The sequence below is a fragment of the Lactuca virosa genome, chromosome 2 (assembly GCF_052849685.1).
Source record: "Lactuca virosa cultivar CGN04683 chromosome 2, Lactuca_virosa_CGN04683_v6, whole genome shotgun sequence".
In the NCBI taxonomy this organism is placed as follows: domain Eukaryota; kingdom Viridiplantae; phylum Streptophyta; class Magnoliopsida; order Asterales; family Asteraceae; genus Lactuca; species Lactuca virosa.
The window spans coordinates 247,220,035-247,247,996 of NC_136427.1; the positions used below are offsets into that span (position 1 = coordinate 247,220,035).

Genomic DNA, 27,962 nt, shown 5'->3' on the forward strand with positions numbered 1-27,962 from the left:
GATACCCTCCTTGACTAATCCAAAGATCACGAGAGTCTAGTCTAGTATGCTGCATGTGACCTCCGAGGAGATGAACTCCCTGGTCTGCTCATCTAACTGCCCGGCTCCAGAGCCTGAGCCCGATCCCTCTCCTGCGCCTGAACTACCATCTGCTGGTCTAGGGCGTAAAACCACCATTCTGAAAACACATCATATCAAACGTCAGAATACTAATATAACTGGAGGGATCACATACACTACAAGTTCCCTGGTCTTATCTCAGCCTTCCTTGATTCGAGTACGGATCCTCTGATTTCAGTAGTACGGGCCCATACTACCTTCCACATCTATCCGTAATTTCCTTAAGTACTGCCTCGACTCCACCAAGTCCCTTCTACTACTACTGCTGATCTCATGCTAATCTCATCCTAAGCTTGCCCTAGGGTAATCACCAACCCACTCTCTGCCATCAGCTGCATAAGAAGTCCCTGCATTCTTCCCCTAACTAGCTCACGAATACTATTACATATTACTCAGACTAGATAATTCTTGGAATGAGAGATCCTACCCTACAACGGTTGGACTCAAACAAGAGCTGCGAAATAGAGCTAGACCTCACCTTCTGAAATTATTTAGTCCTTGCAATATGTAACTTAACATATTCGTTTACTAGTTAGTGAAAGACAACTAGAACTCCCAAAAGCACAAAGCAAGCAGCATTCGGGCATTGAGTACACATAATCAAGCATCCACTACTCTGGCTACCATACTGACTAATCTGTACTAGCATGCAGTTCTCATCAAGCTGAAACACATATAACATGCACATAAGGCATCCTTCCTAGATCCTTAGTCCTAATCTAGCATGCTGCTCTAATAAAGCTGATAACATAGCATAAACTTGTATGGGTAATTTGGGAGTACTTACTTGAGCTTGGCTGATTGCATGCACCACACCCTTTTCTCTTTTCGAAGTTCTTTTCTATTTTCAAAAATTCTTTTCTTTCCTCAAAATCTTTCTTACAAAAATTGATTTTCCTTTTGAAAATTTCTATATCAATTCCTTAGTTTGAGTTCAGACACACCCGAAAGCATGCCTGAATCCCTCAAACCAAGGCTCTGATACCAACTTGAAACATCCTAAAAATACAACCCAAAAATTTCGTTTTTAAAACGTTATTAAGACCATAATCTCATCACCAAAATATAAAATCATAAACCATGTGTTTCAGAATCTTATAATATCTCACATATCAAATCTCATGTCAAATATCATATCAAAATATCAGAGTAAAACTCCCAGGCTGAAGAAGGTGGTGTGTGCCATGTGATCATCCTGAGCTCTTCCCTTTGCTACCGGAAGTACCTGAAACCAAAACTGAAACTGTAAGCACGAAGCTTAGTGAGCTCCCCCAAACTACCGCATACCATACGAAGCACATATAACAAATAACATAACTCGGGGACTACCCCCAACTGCATCGGGACGAATCCCGACATCGGCTTACCCGACATCGGACTCCTGCCCGGCATCGGGCTCACCCCGGCATCCGTTCGCATCGGGCATCGGGCTCACCCCGGCATCGGGCTTACCCCGACACATACACAGCATAACTTATATCATAAACATATAACATAATCACATAATCTGCATCAGGCTTGCCCCAACATCAGACCGAACCCCGGAACAATTAACATATAACACATAAACTAGCTTACATCGGGCTTGCCCCGAAATGCATAATACATGGCATAATAACTGACATACATCGGGCTTTCCCGGCATCGGGCTTACCCCGAAACATATAACACATAAACATGCATGAATCACAAAGACATCAGGCATACATAACTACTTCTCCGGACCGCCCTGGCATCAGACCGAGGTTCAGAATTATATAAGTTGCATCGGGCTAACCCCGACATCGGGCTCACCCCGGTATACTCTACAACTTAACGGGCCGGCATTATGGCCGTAGACCCGTTCCTACAGGAAGGAAACTCACCTCGTGTGACTGACTGCTGCAACCCTGGGTGGGGAATCTCTGTCTGCTGCTCCGGCGACTCTCCGGCTATAAAATTCCATAAAGTTAGTTAGTCAAAAAAACTGATAACTACTCTTAGGGTAAAATGACCATTTTACCCCTGGCTAAAGTCAACATCCTGGTCAACATCAACACCTAGTTGACCTGACTCGCCGAGTTGGTTCGTCAACTCGTCGAGTCCCTATTCTTTCATCTGTTCCCAACCCCGACTCTACTCGTCGAGTCTAGCAAGAACTCGACGAGTTCCCCTTCAAACATAACATCAGGACTATCTTCATATGGCTCGCCGAGCTCGTCCTTGAACTCGTCGTGTCCATCTTCATCGTATGAGTGTGACAAGTCTGTGACTCGCCGAGTTGTATGAACAACTCGTCGAGTTCGTCTTCATAGGTTGGGAGATTGCCTTGGACTCGCCGAGTATGTTCATACACTCGTCGAGTCCCATAGTTTCCAGGTCCATGACTACGTCTATTTTCGTTGGGTCCTTCTTCTGGACTCAACTAGATCCCTTCTAAACTCAACTGGGTTCCTGTGAAACGCAACAGGTTGCGGAACCAAACCACCGACTCGCCGAGTCCCAAGAACGACTCACCGAGTCGACTAACGTCCATGACCATAACTCAATTTCTGATGTACAACTCTCATCCAAAAGGTAGATCTGGGCTCCGTAAGTAGATATAACACGTAAAGTCATGAACTTTACGTACATGCATGGGACTTTTATGCTCAAAGGACCAAAAATGGGGTTTATTTCATATATGGGGATCATGGCCATAATGATGGCACCTTTATGCCATGAGGACCCTCCAAGGTTCCAGATCTGAAGTTATATTAACTTGGGACGTCCAATACCCAAGGATCAAGCTTCTTGGACCCAAAACTCCATAAAAATGACCACAAGGAGATCTAAGAAACTACAAGTCAAGTATGAAGCTTGATTACCAGAAAGTGAGGAGAAAATGTTGTTGTTCTTGGATCTACAATCTTCTCTTGAAGTCCTCCTTCTTCCTCTTCTTCACACAAACTTCAAACCACACAAGGTTACTCAAAAATGGCACTCAAACACTCACAAGGCTCAAGGTGGCGAGTTAGGGTTTTCTGGACGTTGAGGGAGTGATAAGGGAGGCCACATGGGTGTTATGTTTCTTTAAATAGGGGGACAAACCCTAAAATTAGGGTTTCCATCAGACAGTTCCTACTCGCCGAGTCGGACTTCCGACTCGTCGAGTAGGTCACTTAATCCCCCGACCCGGAGTCGATCCTACTTGACGAGTTGAGCCTCCAACTCGTCGAGTCCAAGGGTAAAATATGAGGTTTGACTTGAATTAAATGCGTACCTGAGGCCGAGTGTTACAAAGTTAAATGGTTTCGACATCGTGCTGGGAATGGATTGGCTTAGCGCCAATGATGCCGAAATACTGTGCAAGAAGAAGGTTTTAAAACTAAACCCGCCAGGGAAAGAGTCATTTATGGTGTATGGGGACAAACGCAGAGTGAATTCTGGGATTATTTCTCTAATGAAAGCCAGAAAGTAGGGGTGAGCATAATAACCGGGTACCCGCTTTCGGAACCGAAACCGCCTTATGTGGTTCCGGTTCCGGTTCTTAAAGTTTAGGAACCGCCTTATGCGGTTCCGGTTCCGGTTCTTAAAGTTTAGGAACCGCCTTAAGCGATTCCGGTTCCGGTTCTTATTGTTTTGGAACCGTTACCCAATGGGTACCCGTCGGAACCGGTTTGTGTGTGTGTATATATGTATATATAATTCAAGTACTCAATAATAGTTTATATGTTGACCTATGCATGAATCATATTTTAGGTTGTTTTATATTTAACAAAGGATTGTATTTATTTTTTGTTAATACCTTCATTTCTGAACATTGTTTAGTGAAAAAATATAACATTAGCCTTTATCGTAACATTTCTTTATCATTTTTGTGATACCTACTTTGAATGATAATGACGCTCACATTTTTTAAAACTTAGATATGAAGTTGTTTTACTTTTAATTCTTTATAGTGGAAATGGAAGAATGCAATAGAAATCGTGAATAAGACTTGAAAATATGAGATAACACAAATATAGGAAAGTAAAAGGGGTAGCTGAGAACTGAAAGTGTAGGATATAATATCCCATATCGCTTGACGCAACAATGCTTGAATATTGTTTAACTTATAAAAGGAGAAGGCGGCTTATTTATTTCCCACTACAACAATAGGCTTGAACTGAAAACTTTACATGGGTTGGAGTATTTAAGTCTGTTGTTAACATAAACGAGTTTTAAAATTTTCAAAACAATGAGTGTGAGGTCTCAAAATGAGGTCATAAGTTAAGAATCTCACTGCCTTTAGCTTAAAATAGTTTAAAAGTTTTTAGCAAGTGGGTACCCGGAACCGGAACCGGTTCCAGCGGTTTTGGGAGCGGTTCTAAAATTTTAGGAACTGATGTAACCGGTTCCGGTTTCGATTCCAACATCCAAGGAACCGGCAGTTCCGGTTCCAATAAATTTGTCCGGGTACCCGCCTATGCTCACCCCTAGTTTTGGTCACGGTGTGGTGGTCTCGAGATTTGACTTAAACCCGATCGTTGACTTTTTGACCAGTTTTACTTTTTGGTTAAACTTTGATACAATTGAGTGTTTAGCTAAGGACTAGTTCTAGTTTGGCTTTAGGTAGCTTGATTTAGTTGTTTTCTGTTGCTGAGGTTGCTGTTGAGCATATGATATTTAGTTCAGGTGAGTTTTCTCACTATGTTACCTATATCATATGTTATATGTAAGCTGTTGATAGCTCAGGGTTGCTGATAACCCAATTTGATATATGTGAGTTGCTAATAGCTTGAGGTTGTTGATAACCCAATTTGATGTATGTGAGTTGTTGACAGTTGGTGTAATGCCCCGATTCTCAGGTATTGATTTTGTTATAAGATTTTATTGATTTCAAGGTCTACTCGACGAGTTGGTTGCCCTGACTCGTCGAGTAGCAGCGGGTTGGTCTACGTGTTTAAGTGACCTACTCGCCGAGTCCAAGGAGGGACTCGGCGAGTAGGAGCTGGAGGATGAAACCTTAATTTTCGGGGTTTTTCACATTATTTAAAGGATCATTGGCCTCCTCAGCCTCCCCTTACAGCCTATTGATTTTCCATAAACCCTAATTTGTGTGAGTGTGCTCCATTTGTGTGTTTTAAGCCTTGGAAGAGGATTTTGGTGAGAGAAGCTTGGAGAACAAGTGAATAGAAGCAAGGAACATGTGGGAAGCATAGATCTACCTCAGTTGGCATCCCTTGGAAGGTATTAAGCCGTTATCTTAACCTCATTTCATTCTAGATCTCTTTTGGGTGGATTTTATGGCTTTTCTAGCATATTAAGAAGCCTTTCTTGTGTTTGAGCTAAGATCTGAAGTTGCAACTTCAGATCTGGACTCTCTTGGGTCTCCAAGTCCATAAAGCTTCCAGCTTTTGCAAGAATGAGACTCTCCTAAGGTGTAAAACTCCATTGCAAGCTTGGATTTGTCATTTAGAGTCTCTAGAGCCTTGCATGCACGTAAAGTTTGCAACTTTACGTGATAAACATGCCTTGGGGATTTGGATCTGCAATATGGAACCTTAGCATGGCTTAAAAAGCATTTGTTTGGATGAAGGGCTGAAGGGACATGACGAGTTGCATGGTCCACTCGGCGAGTCCGATGAAGATTGTCGTAGACTCGGCGAGTCAGTAGAGTGACTCGGCGAGTCAGCTAGGGTTTTCCCAACCTTTGGACACGCGTGGACTTGGCAAGTTGCAAGGGTAAATCGACGAGTTGGCCAAGGAGTTCATGGCCACCAACATTAGGAACTCGACGAGTCGAAGAGTTATGAAAGGAACTCGGCGAGTGGCTGGTTGTACTCGACGAGTTCAGATCAACATGGACTGTTGACTTTGACAGTTGACTTTGACTTTGACCAAGGGTTGACTATTAGACTTCTGGGGCATTTGGGGAATTTATGAACATGGTTTTATGTTAACTATAGGTGGTGGAGTTCGTGTCGATGATCCGAGAGGTTGAGCTTATCTTTCGAGTCGAGAGTTGCGAGGTGAGTTATCCTCACTATATCAATAGGGTCTAAGGCACCAAGGCCGGCCCTTTGTGGATTCGTATCCGGATTATGGCATGATATGTTTATTGATTACATCCTGGTAGTTAGGATGGTGATATGCTTATGCTTAGTGACCTGATTAGCACAGTGTCCTGATTATAGGATGATGCTATGCTAGTGACCGGTTAGGTCTGTACCCCGATTATTAGGATGTTGCAATGATTAGTGATCCGCTAGATCGGTTTGACTGTTATATGATATGAGCTAGCGTATGATATTTATGTGCACATGTTTGTCGATTGGGGGTTGGGTTGAGGCGGTCCTGCTTTATGTTGTAGGCCAACATACCCGGTGAGCGGTCCGGATAGGCTGTAGGCCCTGCAAGGCGGTCCAGTCATGCCGTAGGCTCGGGAGTGGTCCAGATAGGCTGTAGGTCCTGCGAGGTGGTCCAGTCGGGCTGAAGACTCGTTATGAGGTTGGTATTTTGGGGGTAACTCACTAAGCTTTCGGGCTTACAGTTTCAGTTTATTGTTTCAGGTACATCAGGGGATCGCGGCAAGGCAAAGGCATGATTGTACAGCTCCTCATGTTTTGTTTATGTTTCTAGGAAAAACTCTGATATTATACATTTTGAAAACAAGTTTGTAATGACTTAATGGTTTTGAAATGTTTTCAAAAGTTGAAATTTTGCATGATTTTATGGGTGTTACAAGTTGGTATCAGAGCCTTGGTTTGAGTGAATTGGATGAAAACTTGTGTGAGTCCAGTCTCAAACCAAGGAAGGATTTTCAAAATAATTTTAAAATGGTTTTCAAAATGAGAAAAAGGAGGATGCAAGGTGTACGATCAGCCGGAGCCAGTAAGTAGACCCCAAAATACCGTAGGGTTATTTGATATTGTGATATGTTAGAACAACATGCTAGTACTAGGCTAGGGATCTTCAGGAATCGCATGATAGAATTGCCTGATTACATGATGCCTGCTAGCCTAGGGTTTTCCATCATTACTGTGGTTGTTTAGTGTATGCATCACGGTTCTACATAATTAAGATCTTATAGCCTGAGAATGTTTGATTTAGCCTTATGTTCTGTTCTTGTTGATTGGTGGCTTAGGGTAGGATTGGATATTCGAAAGTCTATAGGGTCCAGCATTATGAATGACTAGCATACACTAGTGCTGCAGGGTTGGTGAAAGTTCCATGGATGGGTGGGTCGTGTGAGGCCGGGAGTCCAGTTATGAGATATTTAACATTCCTTTAGGAGTGAGGATTGAGTGCTCGCTATGTTTATGTGTATATATATATATATATATATATATATATATATATATATATATATATATATATATATATATATATGTATATATATATATATATATATATATATATATATATATGTATATATATTGTTAGGGTGTTGTGGTGATACTTGAGACAAATATAAGTAGGTGTGGAAGGTAGTATGGGCCCGTACTACTGAAAGCACATGACCCATACGCGTAGCAAGGAAGTCACAACCCCTAGGGTTTTGTCGGGAGTTGGTTCCCAGTTATTTATGCGGATTGTCTGATATCTTCCTGTTATACTTTTAGTATGGCGGTTACGAGACGCTTTGTGACTGGATCCGGGTCAGGATCAGGAGACGGAGACGGAGCCCAGGAGGGGCCAACACCACCTGAGCCTGTGGTGCAGATGGTACAGAGGAGCTGGATGCCAGGATTTGAGAGATCCTGCATGATGAGGTTGCTGCTATGTTCCGTGCACAGCTACCAGAAATGTTTGGGTCTATTAAGACCGTTATGGTTGAGTACTTCGACGAGCATTACGCAGCCCTTGCAGAGACGGCTACCACTGCAGCTGCATTGACTGTAACAGCGGCAGGAGGAGGTGGAGCCAGTCGGGGCTTCCAGTACCAAGACTTCGATAACACGAAGCCCCCGACATTCAATGGTACCCAGGATCCGATTAGAGCCATGAGGTGGTTATTTGACGTGGAGGGCTGTTTCTTCACGTGTTCATGTCCTACTGACCAGAAGGTCAGGTGTGCCCTGAACATGATGAGGCTCGGGGCCAAGGACTGGTGGAGGTTGACTACAGGGTCGTACACTGATGAGCAGAGAGTTGCTGTTACTTGGGAGCAGTTCAGGGATATGTTCCGCGCCCGATACATTCCACGGGTCGAGCAGGAACATTTGGCTCAGAAGTTTTTGAGTTTGAGACAGGATGGGGAGTCGGTGACAGAGATCACCCGCATGTTCACAGAGAGAGCGATGTTTTGCCTGGAGTTTGCTTCCGAGCAGGCTCAGATGACTCGTTATCTGAGCATGCTCAAGACGGACATCCTTCAGTTTGTTGCCACACATCGATGTGATACTCTACTGGACCTACAGGAGGCTACTAGGCGGCGTGAGTTGGAGATTGAGCAGCAGTTGAGGGAGTAGCGTCAGGCCCCGGTACAGTCTCAGCCGGTGCTGAAGCGGTCTAAGACTGCTGATTCTAGGATCGAGAGTCAGCAGAGCCGCACTTGTGGAAAGTGCGGCAAGGGTCATTCTGGAGTTTGTCGAGCAGGTAGTGTGTGCCATAAGTGTCGCAAGGAGGGGCACTATGTTAGGGACTGTTGCCAGCCCGCCCCTGCATCGGATATGATGATATGCTACCATTGTCATCAGGTTGGTCATGTGAAGACCAACTGTCCACAGCTTGTAGCCAGGCCGGCGCAGGTTCCAGCGCCAGCTACATTCAGGATTGCGGATGAGAGGCCAGTTAAGGCAGACCCTCCGAAGGCTCAGGGGCGTGCCTTCCATTTTACAGCCGAGGAGGCCAGGGCAGCACCGGATGTGGTTGCTGGTATGTTTCTATCCTTTATCTCATTTATTATATTTGTTTTATGCTTATCCGTTGTACCTATGATTAGGTACGTTTTTAGTGAACTCCTTGCCTGCATTGGTTTTATTTGACTCGGGGGCGAGTTGGTCATTCGTATCTCAAACATTTAGCAGGGAGTTCGATGTGCCAGTAGGCGAGCTAGAGTGTCCGTTGCGAGTCTCTATCGCCAACGAACACGAAGTTTCTGCTTCTTCTGTCTATCGAGGATGCGAGTTGGAGATCTTCGGAGTGTCCTTTCCAATAGATTTGATACCGATTCCCATGGGGGAGGTGTGCGTGATCGTGGGGATAGATTGGCTTAGTCGATTTGGTGCCATGATAGATTGCGAGGGCCAGTGGGTGGTAGTTCGAACCCCAAGTGGGGGAGAACTGATTGTATATGGTGAGGACACCAGAGTGGGATCAGGGTTTTGTTCAGCTGCCAGGGCTCGACAGTATATTCAGCACGGGTGTGCGGGTTATCTAGCGTATGTGGTGGATATGCGGGTCAGAGATCAGGCTTCAGTCTCAGAGGTTCCAGTGGTTACGGAGTTTGCCGACGTGTTCCCTGAGGAGTTTCCAGGGATACCTCCGGAGAGGCAGATCGAGTTCCGGATCGACCAGGTGTCGGGTGCGGCTCCTATCGCCAAGGCGCCGTATCGGTTGGCGCCACCCGAGATGCAGGAGCTGTCTTCACAGCTGCAGGAACTGTTGGGCAAGCAGTTCATTCGACCTAGCAGTTCTCCATGGGGAGCACCGATCCTCTTCGTCAGGAAGAAGGACGGTTCACACCGGATGTGCATTGATTATAGGGAGTTGAACAAGTTGACAGTGAAGAACCGTTATCCACTCCCGAGGATAGATGATCTCTTTGATCAGTTGCAGGGTGCATCTTGGTTCTCCAAGATTGACTTGAGGTCGGGGTATCATCAGGTCCGGGTCAGATAGGAGGACATGGAGAAGACCGCGCTTCGGACTCGTTATGGTCATTACGAGATCGTGGTGATGCCTTTTGGGCTCACCAACACGCCAGCAGTATTCATGGACTTGATGAATCGGATCTGCAGACCGATGCTTGATCACTCGGTCATCGTGTTCATAGATGATATCTTGGTGTATTCCAAGACCCGAGAGCAGCACGAGGAGCACCTCAGGGAGTTGTTGGGGGTTCTGAGACGAGAACGGTTGTATGCCAAGTTCTCGAAGTGTGAGTTTTGGTTGCGAGAGGTTCAGTTTCTCGGACATCTCGTTAACCAGGAGGGGATTTTGGTCGACCCAGCCAAAATCAAGGCAGTCATGCAGTGGGAGGTGCCGAGGTATCCTTCGGACATCAGGAGTTTTCTGGGATTAGCAGGGTACTACCGGACATTCAATCGGGATTTCTCTAAGATTACAGTACCCCTCACTCGTCCGACGAGGAAGGGGATGGATTTTCGGTGGGGCCCTGAGCAGCAGAGGGCGTTTGAGACCCTCCGTCAGCGATTATGCGAGGCTCCAGTCTTGACACTCCCGGAGGGAGTTGAGGATTTTGTGGTGTTATGTGATGCATCCATCACAAGTTTGGGGGCAGTCCTCATGCAGAGAGGACGAGTGATAGCCAACGCATCGCGGCAGCTGAAGCCGCATGAGACGAGATATCCTACTCATGATTTAGAGCTGGGAGCGGTGGTGTTTGCTCTCAAGATATGGAGACATTACCTATATGGGGTCCGTTGTACCATATACATGGATCACAAGAGCTTGAGACACATCATGGATCAGCCGAACCTGAACATGAGGCAGCGCATGTGGCTGGATGTAGTCAAGGACTATGATTGCGAGATCCTTTACCACCCCGGTAAAGCGAATGTGGTGGCGGACGCTTTGAGCCGCAAGTTCGTTGGGTCTTCTACCCCAGCGATATGTATGAGGATAGCGGTGGATTCTCTGCTTGTGAGTTTGATCATAGATGCTCAGGTCGAGGGCATGCGACCAGAGAACTGGAAATTGGAGAGGATCAAGGGTGAGAACACCCGGTTTGTGCAGGATAGTCGGGGATTATTAACCCGATGCGGTCGGGTATGGGTTCCGATGTCTTGTGGGGTCAGACAGACAGTCATGGAGGAGGCTCATAAGTCTCACTTCTCTGTTCAACCGGGGGCCACCAAGATGTACCGAGACCTGAGTTTGAGTTACTGGTGGCCATGTATGAAGCGAGAAATTGCTTGCTATGTCGAGAGGTGCTTGACCTGTAGGATGGTCAAGGCCGAGCATCAGAGGCGGCATGGTATGCTGCAGCCCCTAGAGATTCCCATGTAGAAATGGGAACATATCACGATGGACTTCATTACCAAGTTGTCGAGGAAGGCGAAGGGATTTGATGCTATATGGGTCATCGAAGATGGATTGACCAAGAGTGCCCATTTCTTGGCTATACGGGAGAGTTCATCGGTCGAGAAGTTGGCCGACGTGTATGTTCGCGAGATTGTAGCTCGCCATGGGGTTCCGGTCTCCATTGTTTCCGACCGAGATGTTAGATTTACCTCCCGTTTCTGGCAGAAGTTCCACGAAGAACTGGGCATGCGGCTGCATTTTAGCACAACATTTCATCCGCAGACCGACGGTCAGAGCGAGCGGACCATTCAGACCCTCGAGGATATGTTGAGGGCGTGTGTCATAGACTTCGGTGGGAGCTGGGATTCCCACCTACCCCTTGCAGAGTTCGCCTACAACAACAGCTATCATTCCAGCATTGGCGCCCCGCCTTTCAAGCTGTTGTATGGGCGGAAATGTCGCACCCCGGTTTGTTGGGGTGAAGTCGGACATAGGGTGATGGGGCGGACGGAGGTAGTCTTGCAGACTACCGAGAAGATTCAGCAGATTAGGCAGCGACTGCAGACCGTTCAAAGTCGGCAGAAGAGTTACGCCGACAGATGCCAAACTGAGTTAGAATTCCAGGTTGGGGACATGGTACTCCTGAAGGTTTTTGATATTCCATAAACCCTAATTCGTATGAGTGTGCTCCATTTGTGTGTTTTAAGCCTTGGAAGAGGATTTTGGTGAGAGAAGCTTGGAGAACAAGTGAATAGAAGCAAGGAACATGTGGGAAACATAGATCTACCTCAGTTGGCATCCCTTGGAAGGTATTAAGCCATTATCTTAACCTCATTTCATTCTAGATCTCTTTTGGGTGGATTTTAGGGCTTTTCTAGCATATTAAGAAGCCTTTCTTGTGTTTGAGATAAGATCTGAAGTTGCAACTTCATATCTGGACTCTCTTGGGTCTCCAAGTCCACAAAGCTTCCAGCTTTTGCAAGAATGAGACTCTCCTAAGGTGTAAAACTCCATTGCAAGCTTGGATTTGTCATTTAGAGTCTCTATAGCCTTGCATGCACGTAAAGTTTGAAAATTTACGTGATAAACATGCCTTGGGGATTTGGATCTGCAATATGGAACCTTAGCATGGCTTAAAAAGCATTGGTTTGGATGAAGGACTGAAGGGGCTCGGCGAGTTGCATGGTCCACTCGGCGAGTCCGATGAAGATTGTCATAGACTCAGCGAGTCAGTAGAGTGACTCGGCGAGTCAGCTAGGGTTTTCCTAACCTTTGGACACGCGTGGACTTGGCGAGTTGCAAGGGTAACTCGACGAGTTGGCCAAGGAGTTCACGGCCACCAACATTAGGAACTCGACGAGTCACTCAAGTAACTCGGCGAGTCGACGAGTTAAGGAACTCAGCGAGTGGCTAGTTGTACTCGACGAGTTCAGGTCAACATGGATTGTTGACTTTGACAGTTGACTTTGACTTTTACCAAGGGTTGACTATTGGACTTCTGAGGCATTTTGGGAATTTATGAACATGGTTTTATGGTAACTATAGGTGGTGGAGTTCGTGTCGGTGATCCGAGAGGTTGAGCTTATCTTTCGAGTTGACAGTTACGAGGTGAGTTATCCGCACTATATCAATAGGGTCTAAGGCCCCAAGGCCGGCCCTTTGTGGATTTGTATCCGGATTATGGCATGATATGTTTATTGATTACATCCTGGTAGTTAGGATGGTGATATGCTTATGCTTAGTGACCTGGTTAAGTCAGTGTCCTGATTATAGGACGATGCTACGCTAGTGGCCGGTTAGGTATGTACCTCGATTACTGGGATGTTGCTATGATTAGTGATCTGCTAGATCGGTTTGACTGTTATATGATATGAGCTAGCGTATGATATTTATGTGCACATGTTTTTCGATTGGGGGTTCGGTTGAGGCGGTCCTACTTTGTGTTGTACGCCAACTTACCCGGTGAGCGGTCCGGATAGGCTGTAGGCCCTGCGAGGCGGTCCAGTCATGTCGTAGGCTCGGGAGCGGTCCAGATAGGTTGTAGGCCCTGCGAGGCGGTCCAGTCAGGCTGAAGGCTCGTTATGAATGTTGTTCTGTAATTATTGATACAATATGATTATAGTTATATGAGGTTGGTATTTTGGGGGTAACTCACTAAGCTTTCGGGCTTACAGTTTCAGTTTATTGTTTCAGGTACATCAGGGGATCGCGGCAAGGCAAATGCGTGATCGTATAGCTCCTCATGTTTTGTTGATGTTTCTGGGAAAAACTCTGATATTATACATTTTGAAAACAAGTTTGTAATGACTTAATGGTTTTGAAATGTTTTCAAAAGTTCAAATTTGGCATACTTTTATGGGTGTTACAGTTGGGGTTGCTGATAACCCAAAATGTTGTATTTTTTAGTTACTGATAACTCAGGGCTGCTGATAGTCCATATGGTTGCTGATAACCCATAGTTGTTATATATGTTTTGTTGTGATTTGTTGTATGTGATACTTTGGGGAACTCACTAAGCTTTGTGATTACAATTATGGATTAAATGTTTTTCAGGTACTTTTTCAGTTTGTGGGGATGCGAAGGTGTGACTGTACACACACATCGATAATTTTTTTCATTGGAGATTCTACGATACTTTCTTATAACTCTGATTTATGGATTTCAATTTATGAAAAAATTGTTTTTCTTTGAATGTGATGTTATGAAAATGAGTGTTTATTCCAGTTTTAAAAACTAAAAATTTATTCTAAAAAGTAGGACGTTAAAATTATAAGGCTTACTTATTGGCCTAAGGCTTATCTTAGTGACATGTCTTACAATCTAATGATATATTTTATCCCATACTTAAGCGTGCAATCCTTCATATCTTTCTTATCATTATGGTCTCTTAGTACCAGCTTACACATTAGCTTAATGTCAAAATGCTTTTCTAAATAGAGATCTTACGGAAGATGTCTTCATGAAGATACAACCGAATTATGGGCATACCTTTTATTTGGATCACATTTGGTGGCTTTAAAAGGTTGTCTATAGATTTAAACAAGCCCATTGTGTTTGGTATTAACATTTTGTTTTCTACTTCTCTTCTCTTGTAGCACCTGGTTCCTGGTATGTATTTTATTTCAGTGATTTTGCATTTTTGGCCTGGGACTCGGCGAGTTGAAGGCTCAACTCGCCGAGTAGAAGCGGGATGAGACGTGGGATTTAAGTGATGGACTCGTCGAGTCGGGTCCCGGACTCGACGAGTAGGCTCTGACTGGACAAAATCCTAATCTGAGGGTTTGCACCCTATTTAAACAACCTTATACAGCCTCCATCGCCCCTTTATGCTCCCAGAAACCCTCCATAGCAAATCCTAAGTGTTTTGGTGCAAGATCTAAGGATTTTGAGTGATTTTTGTGGGTTTTGACCACAAGGAAGAAGGAGGAGCATAGAAGGATCAAGAGGAGACTGAAGGATTCGAGTGTGGTTCATCATTTGCAGTCTTTAAAAGGTATAAAGTTTGTACCTTGCTTGCTTGTTTGTTAGATCCCTTTTTGGGGAAGATTTAGGGCTTTTTAAGCCATATGAGGTAGCCAACCATGATTGCAAACATGGTTGGGGGTCAAGACTTCGGATCTAGCACTTGGGGAGAGTCACAAGGCATATTTGGGTTGCTTTTGCACCCAAGGAAGGCCCCATGCAACAAAAGAGCCATTTTAGAGCCTTTTTGGCTCAAAAGTCCCATGCATGCACGTAAAGTTCGTAACTTTACGTGCTAGATCGAGCTTAAGGGCTTGGATCTATTTTTGGTCAAGCGTTGTACATCAGAAATCGAGGATTTAGGGTGTGGACGTTATCGACTCGGCGAGTCCGTTCTTGGGACTCGACGAGTCCAAGGCTTTGAGTCCCATATCTGTTGAGGGTCAAAGAACTCAGTTGGGTGTTAGAAGGGTTGTAGCAGGACAGAAAGAGTAACCCAACGCATTGGACTTAGTTTTAGACCTGGAGTTCATGGGACTTGATGAGTGCTAGAACAGACTCGGCGAGTCCAAGGAAATCTTCTTATGTTTGAAGATGAACTCGACGAGTTGTTCATAGAACTCGGCGAGTCCAGGTCAGGACTTGTTCATCAGTTGAAGGTTAACTCGACGAGTTGTTCATACAACTCGGTGAGTCGGATGAAGGTTCATTGATGTTCGTAAAGAAGAGGAACTCGTCGAGTCGTTGCCAAACTCGACGAGTCGAGTCGTGGATAAGGACGAGTAAAGGGAAGGGACTCGACGAGTTGACGGCCCAACTCGGCGAGTCGGGTCAACTGGAAGTTGACTTTGACTTGGACTTTATTGGGGGTAAAATAGTCATTTTACCCTAAGAGTAGATATCAGATTCTGACTGAGTGTTTTGTGGGGATTGTAGCCGGAGGATTTCCGGAGCAGCAGTGGACAGAGGTTTCCCGCACAGATTATCAGCAGCTACTTGTACGAGGTGATTTACCTTCCAGTAGGGGTGGGTCTAAGGCCACAATGTCGGCCCACCAAAGAGGAGTATTTAGAAGATGATTGTCTTTGTGATAATTATCTTGGTCTGGTTACATGCTTTGGTCATGAGTTTTATCTGTATGATATGTTATGTGTATAACAGGGATTAGTTTCCCTGACAGCGGTCCTTAGGACCGAAGGGTAGGTCAGTACCCGGATATGCCTGACTGTATGTTTATATCTTGTTGTTGTATGCTACTGGTAGGGGTGGAATAGTCCCCAGTTACCGGTTGAAAGATACCGATGACGGTTACCGGTTGAAAGATACCGACGATGAATACCGGTTGAAAGATACCGATGATGATTACCGGTTGAAAGATACCGATGATGATTAACGGTTGAAAGATATTGACGATGATTACCGGTTGAAAGATACCGACGATATTGTATGATATGTGGTATGATGGGGGGAACTCACTAAGCCTTGTGCTTACAGTTTTAGTTTTGGTTTCAGGTACCTCTTCGTCTAAGGGGAAGGAGCCGGCAGTGTAGCAGCGCATCACACACACACACGATTTCCGCATGGACTTTTCTGGGATTGTACTCTGATATGTTATTATTTTATGACTTGGGTTTTCAGACATGATACATTGTTTTATGAGATGATGTGTTTTCACAGTATTTTCTTATGAATGTTTTTATGAGTCAATTAATTAAAAAGAAATTTTTGGACTTGAAAATTGGGTCGTTACAAGTTGGTATCAGAGCCCTGGTTTGAGGGATTCGGACACACCCTCGGGAGTGTCTGGACTCAAACCGAGGGATTTAAAAGATTTTTACAAAGAAAATGGTTTTTCTAAAATCTGAGTCAAAGGGTTTTGAGAAAGAACAAGGTGTGTGATGCGTGCGACCAGCCAAGCTCAAGTAAGTTTTCCCCAAGATACCCATACTTGTTATAATAAGTTATATGATATATGATTATGAGAACTGCATGCTAGATTAGGGCTAAGGATCTAGGAGGATGCCTTGTATGCCTGATATATGATTCTGAGAATTGCATGCTAGTTAGGGCTAAGGGTCTAGGGAGGATGCCTTATATGCCTGTTGTATGAGCTGTATGCTAGGACTGGTTAGCTAGCAGTAGGATGACCTGTGTAAGTTATGCCTGATTTGGTTACCCAATGCACGAATGTTGCTTGCTTTAAGCTATGGGGGTTCTGGCCATCTTGAACTAGCTAAGGAACGGATATGTAACAGTATCTGCAAGTTAGTTAGGGGGAAATGGTGGGGACCCCTAGTGCAGCTGATGGCGGAGGGTAGGTTAGAGAGTGCCCCAGGAAAGCCTGGGATGAGACTAGATGGAAAGGGGATAATGGTTAAGGGACCTGGTGAAGTCGAGACAGTACTTGAGGAAAGTACGGATAGATGTGGAAGGTAGTATGGGCCCGTACTACTGGAAGCAGAGGATCGTACTCGAATCAAGGAAGGTTGAGACAGAACCGGGAACCTTGGGGAGTGTGTTAGACCTCTCGAGAGTATGTATGATTCTGACATTTACGCGTGTATTTTTCAGCATGGTGACCACGCGACATGGAACAGGAGGTTCCGGATCAATATCAGGATCAGGCTCGGGTGTAGGATCCGAGCAAGTTGATGACGGGCTGCGCGAGTTCATCGCGTCTGAGATTACGAGAGGCATTCTTGAGTCGACCCCGGTCATTTTCGGGTCGATCAAGGAAGGGATTATTGAGTTGATGGAGGATCGCCTCAGAGCGTTCAGGAGTGACATGGCGGCCAGACAGTCAGGATCACGCACACTGTCCTTTAAGGACTTCAGAGGGAGTGGTACGCCGGATTTCCACCGGGTGAAAGACCCCATCACTGCCAGGAGATGGATCGCAGACATCGAGTCTGCGCAGTTGACGAGCTTCTGCCCGGAAGGGTCGAAGGTCCACTTTGCTGCGGGATGTTTGAGGGATAGAGCTAGAGACTGGTGGGAGTCGATTGGTGACTCATTGGGAGCCCCAGCCGTCGAGGCTATGACGTGGTCAAATTTTGTGACCAGATTCAGGGCCGAGTTTGCACCAGCTGTGGAGCTCCAGCAGCTGGCCAGGGAGTTCTTGGATATGAGACAAACTACGGAGACTGTGGCAGAGATCACCGCCAAGTTCCGGGAGAGGGCATTGTTGGTGCCCCAGTATGTGGGTGATGAGGATATGAAGAGCACCCGCTACCATGACATGCTACGAGCTGACATCCGGGAGCATGTCAGTTTCTCAGCTTGCCCTACCCTGGATTCCATGATTGCCAGGGCTAGGGAAAGGGAGATTGATCTGGATCACATCCGAAAGAGGAAGGCAGCGGAGGGGCTGACGACGGGGGCTTCGGGGAAGAAGCCCAAGGGATCCGATGGTAGGCCGAAAGGCCAGTCAGGGTGGGACCGCTGTGGGAAATGTGGTCGGTCACACGAGGGAGCTTGTCGTACTAGGCCGGGTTCAGGTTGCTATAAGTGTGGCAAGGTTGGGCATTTTGGCAGAGATTGTACTGCCCTACTCCTGCGATTCAGATATCAGACCTGATTTGCTTTCATTGCAATCAGAAGGGCCATAAAAAGGCCAATTGCCCTAGATTGACAGCAGCAGCCACACCGGCAGTGGCGCCGACTCCAGCGACAGCACGGGTTGTGGATGGCTGGAAGGCCAAGATGGAGGCTCCAGTGGTTCGGAGCCGAGCATTTCAGCTGACAGCCGAGGAGGCACGCACTGCACCTGATGTGGTGACGGGTATGATTTCTTATTTATGTCACTATGATTTTGATATATTATGTGCCTTGCTTAGGATCGTTCCATGTGAACGGTATCCCATTTCAGGTGTTGTTTGATTCGGGTGCCACTCGATAGTTTGTCTCTCTTGCGCTTAGCAAGAAGTTTCCGGAGTCTTCGGGCATGTTGGATTGCCTCTAGAGGTCGAGATTGCGGACGACCGGTCGGTACGAGCGTCAGAGGTCTACCGGGATTGTGTTTTGAGGCTGTTCGAGGAACGTTACCTGGTGGACTTGGTTCCCATACCTTTGCGGGGGAACAAGGTTATTATTGGAATGGATTGGTTGAGCCCCAATGGGGCAGTGATTGACTGCGCGCAGCAGTCAGTACGGATTAGGACCCCTAGTGGGGGAGAGCTGGTGGTTCAGGGCGAAAGGCCACAGCGAGGACTAGCTTTATGTTCGGCAGCGAGGGCTAGGCGCTACCTCCAGCAGGGTTGTGCAGGTTATGTCGCCTATGTTATGGATACTCGGGAGGCGGGTAGGGTGACGGTGGGCGATGTGCCCGTGGTACGAGAGTTTGCGGACGTATTCCCCAAGGAGTTGCCTGGGATACCTCCGGAGCGACAGGTGGAGTTCAGGATCGACCTAGTCCCTGGTGCGGCTCCGATAGCCAAGGCGCCGTATCGGTTGGCTCCTCCTGAGATGCAGGAGTTGTCTACACAGCTGCAGGAGCTGTTGGACAAGGGATTCATTAGACCGAGTAGTTCTCCCTGGGGAGCCCCGATTATGTTTGTGAAGAAGAAGGACGGGTCGCATCGGATGTGTATAGATTATCGGGAGTTGAATAAGGTAACGATGAAGAACCGTTACCCACTCCCGAGGATTGATGACCTCTTTGACCAGCTACAGGGATCATCTTGGTTCTCCAAGATTGATTTGCGTTCAGGGTATCATCAGATGAGGGTCAGAGAGGAGGACGTGCAGAAGACTGCGTTTCGGACGCGCTATGGCCACTATGAGTTTGTGGTGATGCCTTTCGGGCTCACCAATGCTCCTGCCGTGTTCATGGACCTCATGAACCACGTGTGTAGACCGATGCTGGATCGGTCTGTGATAGTTTTCATCGATGACATTTTGGTCTATTCCAAGACGCGGGAGGAGCACGAGGAGCATCTGCGTGAGGTTTTGGAGACTTTGAGAAGGGAGAACTTGTATGCTAAGTTCTCCAAGTGTGAGTTCTGGTTGCGCGAGGTGCAGTTTCTTGGGCACCTTGTCAACCATAATGGGATTTCGGTAGATCCGGCCAAAGTGGAGGCCGTGATGAGATGGGAGGTTCCGAGGTCTCCATCTGAGATTCGGAGCTTTCTGGGATTGGCAGGCTACTATCGGAGATTCATTCAGGACTTCTCCAAGATAGTCGTGCCCCTGACCAGGCTGACGAGGAAAGCCGTGGTCTTTTGCTGGGGGCCTAAGCAACAGGCCGCATTCGAGACATTGAGGCAGATATTGTGCGAGGCGCCAATCTTAGCCCTGCCAGAGGGCATGGAGGATTTTGTTGTATAGTGTGATGCGTCCATCTCAGGTTGGGCGCAGTATTGATGCAGAGAGGGCATGTCATTGCTTATGCTTCGAGGCAGCTGAAGCCTCACGAGGCGAACTACCCGACGCATGATTTAGAGCTGGGGGCTGTTGTGTTTGCCCTCAAGATTTGGCATCATTACCTCTATGGGGTCCGTTGTACCATCTACACGGACCATAAGAGTTTGAGGTACCTCATAGATCAGCCGAATCTAAACATGAGGCAGCGTTGGTGGTTGGACGTGGTGAAGGATTACGATTGCGAGATCCTTTACCACCCGGGAAAGGCCAATGTGGTGGCCGACGTGCTTAGCCGCAAGGCAGCGCCGATCAGGGATATCTGTCTGAGGATGACAATGGTGACTCCGCTTTTGGAGCGGATTCGGGAGGCCCAGCAGGAGGCCATGAAGGAGGAACACCGGAAGAGCGAGCAGATTGTGGGACAGGTTTCCTCCTTCGACTATGACAGTAGAGGATTACTGACACTACACCGTAGGGTGTGGGTGCCGTACCACGGGGGTGTGCGTCAGGTTCTGATGGAGGAGGCGCACAAATCTCGATTCTCCATTCATCCCGGGGCGACGAAGATGTATTGGGATCTTCGTCCGGACTATTGGTGGCCCTGCATGAAGCGGGATGTAGCATGGTACGTGGAGCGGTGTTTGACCTGCAGGAAGGTCAAGGCCGAGCACCAGAGGCCACACGGCAAGATGCAGCCGTTGGATATCCCGGTGTGGAAATGGGAACACATTACGATGGATTTCATTACCAAGCTTCCCAAGACTGCACGGGAAGTGGATTCGATTTGGGTAATCGTGGATCGGTTGACCAAGAGTGCCCATTTCATACCGATCCAGGAGAACATTTCGGCCGAAAAGTTGGCCGACATCTATATCCGAGAGGTGGTAGCTCGGCACGGAGTGCCAGTTTCAGTGATTTCCGACAGGGATGTGCGGTTCACTTCCCGGTTTTGGAAGAAGTTTCATGACGAGCTGGGTACTCGTCTGCATTTTAGCACCGCCTTTCACCCGCAGACGGATGGTCAGAGCGAGCGGACCATCCAGACATTAGAGGATATGCTGTGGGCATGTGTTTTAGACTTCGGAGGTAGCTGGGATACCTACCTTCCGTTGGCCGAGTTCTCGTATAATAATAGCTATCATGCGAGTATTGACCGTCCTCCCTTCGAGATGTTATACGGGAGGAAGTGCAGAACCCCGATATGTTGGGGTGAGGTTGGCTAGAGGGTCATGGGGAGCACCGAAGTGGTGCTCAAGACGACAGAGAGGATTCAGCAAGTTCGGAGCAGACTTCAGACTACTCAGATTCGGCAGAAAAGTTATGCCGACAAGCGCCGATCGGACCTGGAGTTTCAGGTCGGGGATATGGTTCTCCTGAAGGTGTCGCCATGGAAGGGCGTCATCCGATTCAGGAAGCGGGGCAAGTTGGGTCCCAGGTATATTGGACCCTTCAGGGTTACAGCCCGGGTGGGCAAGGTGGTATATAGGTTGGATCTGCCAGCCGAACTCAGTCAGATTCATAGCACTTTTCACGTCTCCCAGTTACGGAAATGTTTGGTGGACGACTCGGCAGTGGTACCATTAGAGGATATTCAGTTCGATGACAGTCTGGATTACATTGAGCGGCCTGTAGCGATTCTCGACCGGAAGTCGAAGGATCTGAGGAACAAGAGGGTGGAGCTCGTGAAGGTGCAATGGCAGCATCGGAAGGGCTCGGAATGGACCTGGGAGCCGGTAGATGAGATGATGGAGCATTACCCAGAGCTATTCCAGGATCGAGCAGCAGACTTCGAGGACGAAGTCTAAAATAAGTGGGGGAGATTTGTAGCACCTGGTTCCTGGTATGTATTTTATTTCAGTGATTTTGCATTTTTGGCCTGGGACTCGGTGAGTTGAAGGCCCAACTCGCCGAGTAGAAGCGGGATGAGACGCGGGATTTAAGTGATGGACTCGTCGAGTCGGGTCCCGGACTCGACGAGTAGGCTCTGACTGGACAAAACCCTAATCTGAGGGTTTGCACCATATTTAAACAACCTTATACAGCCTCCATCGCCCCTTTATGCTCCCAAAAACCCTCCATAGCAAATCCTAAGTGTTTTGGTGCAAGATCTAAGGCTTTTGAGTGATTTTTGTGGGTTTTGACCACAAGGAAGAAGGAGGAGCATAGAAGGATCAAGAGGAGACTGAAGGATTCAAGTTTGGTTCATCATTTGCAGTCTTTGAAAGGTATAACGTATGTACCTTGCTTGCTTGTTTGTTAGATCCCTTTTTGGGGAAGATTTAGGGCTTTTTAAGCCATATGAGGTAGCCAACCATGATTGCAAACATGGTTAGGGGTCCAGACTTCGGATCTAGCACTTGAGGAGAGTCACAAGGCAGATTTGGGTTGCTTTTGCACCCAAGGAAGGCCCCATGCAACAAAAGAGCCATTTTAGAGCCTTTTTGGCTCAAAAGTCCCATGCATGCACGTAAAGTTCGTAACTTTACGTGCTAGATCGAGCTTAAGGGCTTGGATCTATCTTTTGGTCAAGCGTTGTACATCAGAAATCGAGAATTTAGGGTGTGGACGTTATCGACTCGGCGAGTCCGTTCTTGGGACTCGACAAGTCCAGGGCTTTGAGTCTCATATCTGTTGAGGGTCAAAGAACTCAGTTGGTGTTAGAAGGGTTGTAGCAGGACAGAAAGAGTGACCCAACGCATTGGACTTAGTTTCAGACCTGGATTTCATGAGACTCGACGAGTGCTAGAACAGACTCGGCGTGTCCAAGGCAATCTTCTTATGTTTGAAGATGAACTCGACGAGTTGTTCATAGAACTCGGCGAGTCCAGGTCAGGACTTGTTCATCAGTTGAAGGTTAACTCGACGAGTTGTTCATACGACTCGGCGAGTCGGATGAAGGTTCATTGATGTTCGTAAAGAAGGGGAACTCGTCGAGTCGTTGCCAAACTCGACGAGTCGAGTCGTGGATAAGGACGAGTAAAGGGAAGGGACTCGACGAGTTGACGGCCCAACTCGGCGAGTCGGGTCAACTGGAAGTTGACTTTGACTTGGACTTTATTGGGGGTAAAATAGTCATTTTACCCTAAGAGTAGATATCAGATTCTGACTGAGTGTTTTGTGGGGATTGTAGTCGGAGGATTTCAGGAGCAGCAGCGGACAGAGGTTTCCCGCACAGATTATCAGCAGCTACTTGTACGAGATGAGTTACCTTCCAGTAGGGGTGGGTCTAAGGCCACAATGTCGGCCCACCAAAGAGGAGTATTTAGAAGATGATTGTCTTTATGATAATTATCTTGGTCTGGTTACGTGCTTTGGTCATGAGTTTTATCTGTATAATATGTTACGTGTATAACAGGGATTAGTTTCCCTGACAGCGGTCCTTAGGACCGAAGGGTAGGTCAGTAACCGGATATACCTGACTGTATGTTTATATCTTGTTGTTGTATGCTAGTGGTAGGGGGTGGAATAGTCCCCAGTTACCGGTTGAAAGATACCGATGACGGTTACCGGTTGAAAGATACCGACGATGAATACCGGTTGAAAGATACGGATGATGATTACAGGTTGAAAGATACCGATGATGATTACCGGTTGAAAGATACCGACGATGATTACCGGTTGAAAGATACCGACGATATTGTATGATATATGGTATGATGGGGGAACTCGCTAAGCTTTGTGCTTACAGTTTTAGTTTTGGTTTCAGGTACCTCTTCGTCTAAGGGGAAGGAGCCGACAGTGTAGCAGCGCATCACACACACACACACGATTTCCGCATGGAGTTTTCTGGGATTGTACTCTGATATGTTATTATTTTATGAGTTGGGTTTTCAGACATGATACATTGTTTTATGAGATGATGTGTTTTCACAGTATTTTCTTATGAATGTTTTTATGAGTCAATTAATTAAAAAGAAATTTTTGGACTTGAAAATTGGGTCGTTACATCTCTAGGATTTGTTAGCAGCAAATATGATACCTCCCTCGTCACTTACATCTAGGCCTAAATACTAAATGTATACTCCTTTAAGTCAATGATTATATTTATTGTCTCCTCTTTAACTCTCTCGTTGTTTGTCATCGCTAGGTTATCCATTGAATTTTCCATGATTAATCTTAGTTTTCTTTCTTTTTTGGACATTCTCTATCATTTTCAAATAACATTTTCTTGTGACATTCTCACGCGTGCTAATATGTTCATGTGTAATCCATGTAGCACTCATGCCGACACTAAATGAAAACTATCACTTAAACTTGTTCTTGATCTGACTCTTTATCGTAGCTTCGTTGGGGCTCTCTAGTACCTTACTTTTATCCATCTTTATATAGCTTGTGCCTTCCATCAAGCCTACCTTTATATGTACGGCCCATAATAATCCTTATGCATGCGTTAAAACATATCATTATCTATCTTCAAAATTCCCTCTCCCATAGCCTTTAACTTTTTTCGTGTATAGTGAACAGATTAGTCTTGTACACTAACACAGACTTAGCGAGATATCCATAAACTTATCATTCCATTTCAGGTTAATTTTTATTTCTAAGTGATAATCTTGTCTCTTTTTCAGCTAAACGATAACATGTTGTGTTTCATTCGAGTGTCGAAGTTGATTACTACATAATGGCTAATGTCATTGAGGCCGCTTGGCTTCACAACCTTCTTCTTGAACTCTAGTGTCCCTTATCTCATGTTATTGTTGTCTTTTATGATAATGTATCATTTACCTTGATTCAAAATTATGTAAAAATATCGAAGCACAAAACATGTTGAAATAAATATACACTTTGTAAGGAGCATGTTGCTCTCGGTTATATCTATGTGCTACATGTTCCATCTTCCCACAAGTTTGATGACATCTTTACGAAGTTTTTACCCTCACATTTATATTTTGTGCATCTTTAGTCATTATTTAAACTAGGGAAAATGACACAAATGCCCTACGAACTTTCTAAGGTTTACCCGTTGAGTCCCTAAAGTTTTTTTCGGGCTTTATGGGTCCCTAAACTAAGATATGACCTACTCTTTTGGTCCCTGTCAACCTGTAATAACCGGTTCAGTGACCTTTTAGACCAAAAAAACTCACATTGTGCCCATATAAAGCCAAAAAAATAAGTTTGGGGATCAATTTGTACCAAAAAAACTCTCATTTTCTTCCAAAACCGATTCACACTCAATTCGTACCCTCCCAAGAAATCGATCGTTGCTCTTCTTTCCGTCTTCACGCTCGATCGTCACACACACTCACCGAAGATCACAACCCTCTTCCCCTTCTAATCGATTCTCGATCACAACCCCCTTCCATTATTTGCTTTGATCCGATTTCAGCTCTTCAAGGAATTGACCCCCTTCTTCCTTCTTCTCTGTTCAAAATCGCACAAACTACCTCTCCTTCTCTCTCCGAGTTGATGGTTTGAAGGATGTGATGTTGAGAAGGATGTGTGGGTTTGATGAGGTTCACAGAGAAAACGAGAGTTAATCTTTTTTTTCTTCAATTGAGTGTGAATCGGCTTTCGAAGAAAAAGAGTTTTTTGGTACGAATTGATCTCCAAACTTATTTTTTTAGTTTTATAGGGGCATAATGTGAGTTTTTGGTTTAAAAGGTCACTGAACCGGCTATTACAGGTTGACAGGGACTAAAAGAGCAGGTCATATCCTAGTTTAGGGACCCATAAAACCCAACAAAAACTTTAGGGATTCAACGGGTAAACCCTAGAAAGTCTGTATGGCATTTGTGTTATTTTCCTTTTAAACTAATGCAACACACCACAAATCCTTGTGGGGGTTATCATTTTTTCTCTACAAAGCTCCATTGTTTACTATCTAATAAAGTTGTATTTCAATGAATATATGATATTTTAAAATCAAAATGAAGCTTGATTAAGTTTTTTTTATGTTAAATTAGGCCCAAACCATGCCAAAGTTTGCTTGTATTTGTGTGGTGCAAAACCAAAAATAGACGAACCTAATCCACCACTTTTGGATGTGGCGCTCCTTGTGCTAAACCCTACTCATTCACATCTTGTCTTTCTCAACACACTTGCTCGACTCCATGCTTCACACAACTTGGACAGTTAATCGTGCTAAATCAAGAAAGTTAGTCTATATGCTTTTTAGTTTAGCCTAATAAAACAAGTAAATTAGGCTTTTGGACACTAAAATAGCAACTCATCCATGTGTCCACGCCATTTCAAGACTTTAGAATCGTGTAAAGTATAGATACTTGTCAACTATATATAAAAGTTTGGTTAAAATTGGTTTTGAAACCGACTTTTGTCTTTATTTTTAAATATTGTAAGAAATGAAAAGATGCCGATTTTATGTATGACTCGCTTTTTGGTGAATGAAATAGAAAGACAAGGCATGACATGCATTACATTATGGGTTCAACACTGTACCACTTACTCAAAGTATTCTACACTCACTACACCATTTCAAGTTTTCAACGACAAAAATATTATAGGTATATTTGATAAGTAAATGAGTTCTTTAATTAAATAAAATTGTATGTTTAATTCTTCACATTAATCAATTTTTAACAAACTATAATTATATCTGTAAAAATAAAATTGTAACTGTAAAAATGTTTTTGGATTAACCTCAATATGGAAGTATAGAGCTCTTCGATCGTTTGCTTCTTGTTCAGTAATGGCAATCTACCAGAGCTGTGACGGAGAAGACAAGAGGTTGTTTTGGAGAATTTGCAGTGTACTGAAAGTTTGAATGGACGTCGTCAACGACCTCCGGTGCGGGAAGGTTTAGATCTAAGGATAGCACCGGCGCCGCCGGCGACCTCTTAGGGGAATGATTAACCCTCGTAGTCGTATCGTCCATATTCGATGATACAGCGATTTGACTGTTTGAAACCGGAGGTGGCCGGTGTCTTCTCATGTGACCGCCGAGAGCTTGTCCTGATAAGAACTCCGATCCACATATGGAGCATTCATGAACTTTTCCCTTACTGTTCTTGTATCCTGTTAATGACCGAGGAGATTTGTTGTGGTTTGTAATAATTTTGCTTTCAACTTCTGGTTGATCTTCTGCGGTTGATTCCGTTTTAACGGAAACGGATTTCCGATCTTCAACGCTAAGTTTAGGTTTCTTGTGGCTGGCTCTGTGTCCACCTAGGGCTTGGAACGATGGAAAAGTACGGTTACAGGTTTTACACTCGTAGTAATTTTGGAAATCGGATTTTGCTCCGGCGGTGGTAGTTGCGGCCATCTCCGTTAACTTCCGATTCTTCAATTTCTCGTTCTTCTGACAATGGAGATCTGATTTATTTTCCTTGGCCGGAGAAACACTGTGAGCCAACATAATCAAGCAATTCGCCATATCCTCTTCTTCTTCTTCGTCTGATGACATCGTCGGTGAACTACCAGTTGTGTAGTAACTGAACATACAACCATCACCGCCGTTATAGGAGCTAGAAGTTGTCTCAGGCGCCATACCAAGAGAGGAACAAGGCCTCTGGTGCTCCGTGCGCTTTCCTGTGATGATTTGGTGGGCTCGATCACGACTTGTCTTCGCCGTGGATTTTTGCATAAAGTTCATTCGCCTGGTGACTGGTGTGGTGTCTGAAGGTTTTAGAGAGAGAAGGTTGGTAGTGGTTATGAAAAGAGTGAATTGAATGAGTGAGGGCATTAGTTCTGTATATGTAACTTGCTGAAAAGTTTAACGTGAAAGGTGGTGATTTTTGGTAAAAATAATTTGACATATATTATGAGTCTATCATTAATTATAGGCAAACTGTAAGGAAAGAAGGTTGTTTTCTTTTCAGTAAATAAAAATTGCAGCAAATTTTTATTATAGAGATTTATGTTATAAAATGAGGTCACTTCAAGATTCAAACTTATATAATTATAACCGATAT

General features: G+C 45.4%; 1 protein-coding gene across 1 annotated transcript; it reads right to left on the reverse strand.

Annotated features, from left to right (window-relative positions):
- Nucleotides 1–995: 995 nt before the first annotated feature.
- Nucleotides 996–27,703, reverse strand: LOC145156913 (zinc finger protein ZAT5-like). Its single transcript, XM_079076126.1, has 2 exons — nucleotides 26,692–27,703; nucleotides 996–1,345 (listed from the first exon to the last, which is right to left on the reverse strand). Exon 1 carries the CDS (start codon nucleotides 27,641–27,643, stop codon nucleotides 26,735–26,737), a length of 909 nt encoding a protein of 302 aa, XP_078932252.1. The 5' UTR covers nucleotides 27,644–27,703; the 3' UTR covers nucleotides 996–1,345; nucleotides 26,692–26,734.
- Between the last annotated feature and the right edge of the window lie 259 nt (nucleotides 27,704–27,962).

Coding starts and splice junctions, on each gene's coding strand:
- LOC145156913 (XM_079076126.1), bottom strand. CDS start 27,643: ATGAACTTTATGCAAAAATCCACGGCGAAGACAAGTCGTGATCGAGCC.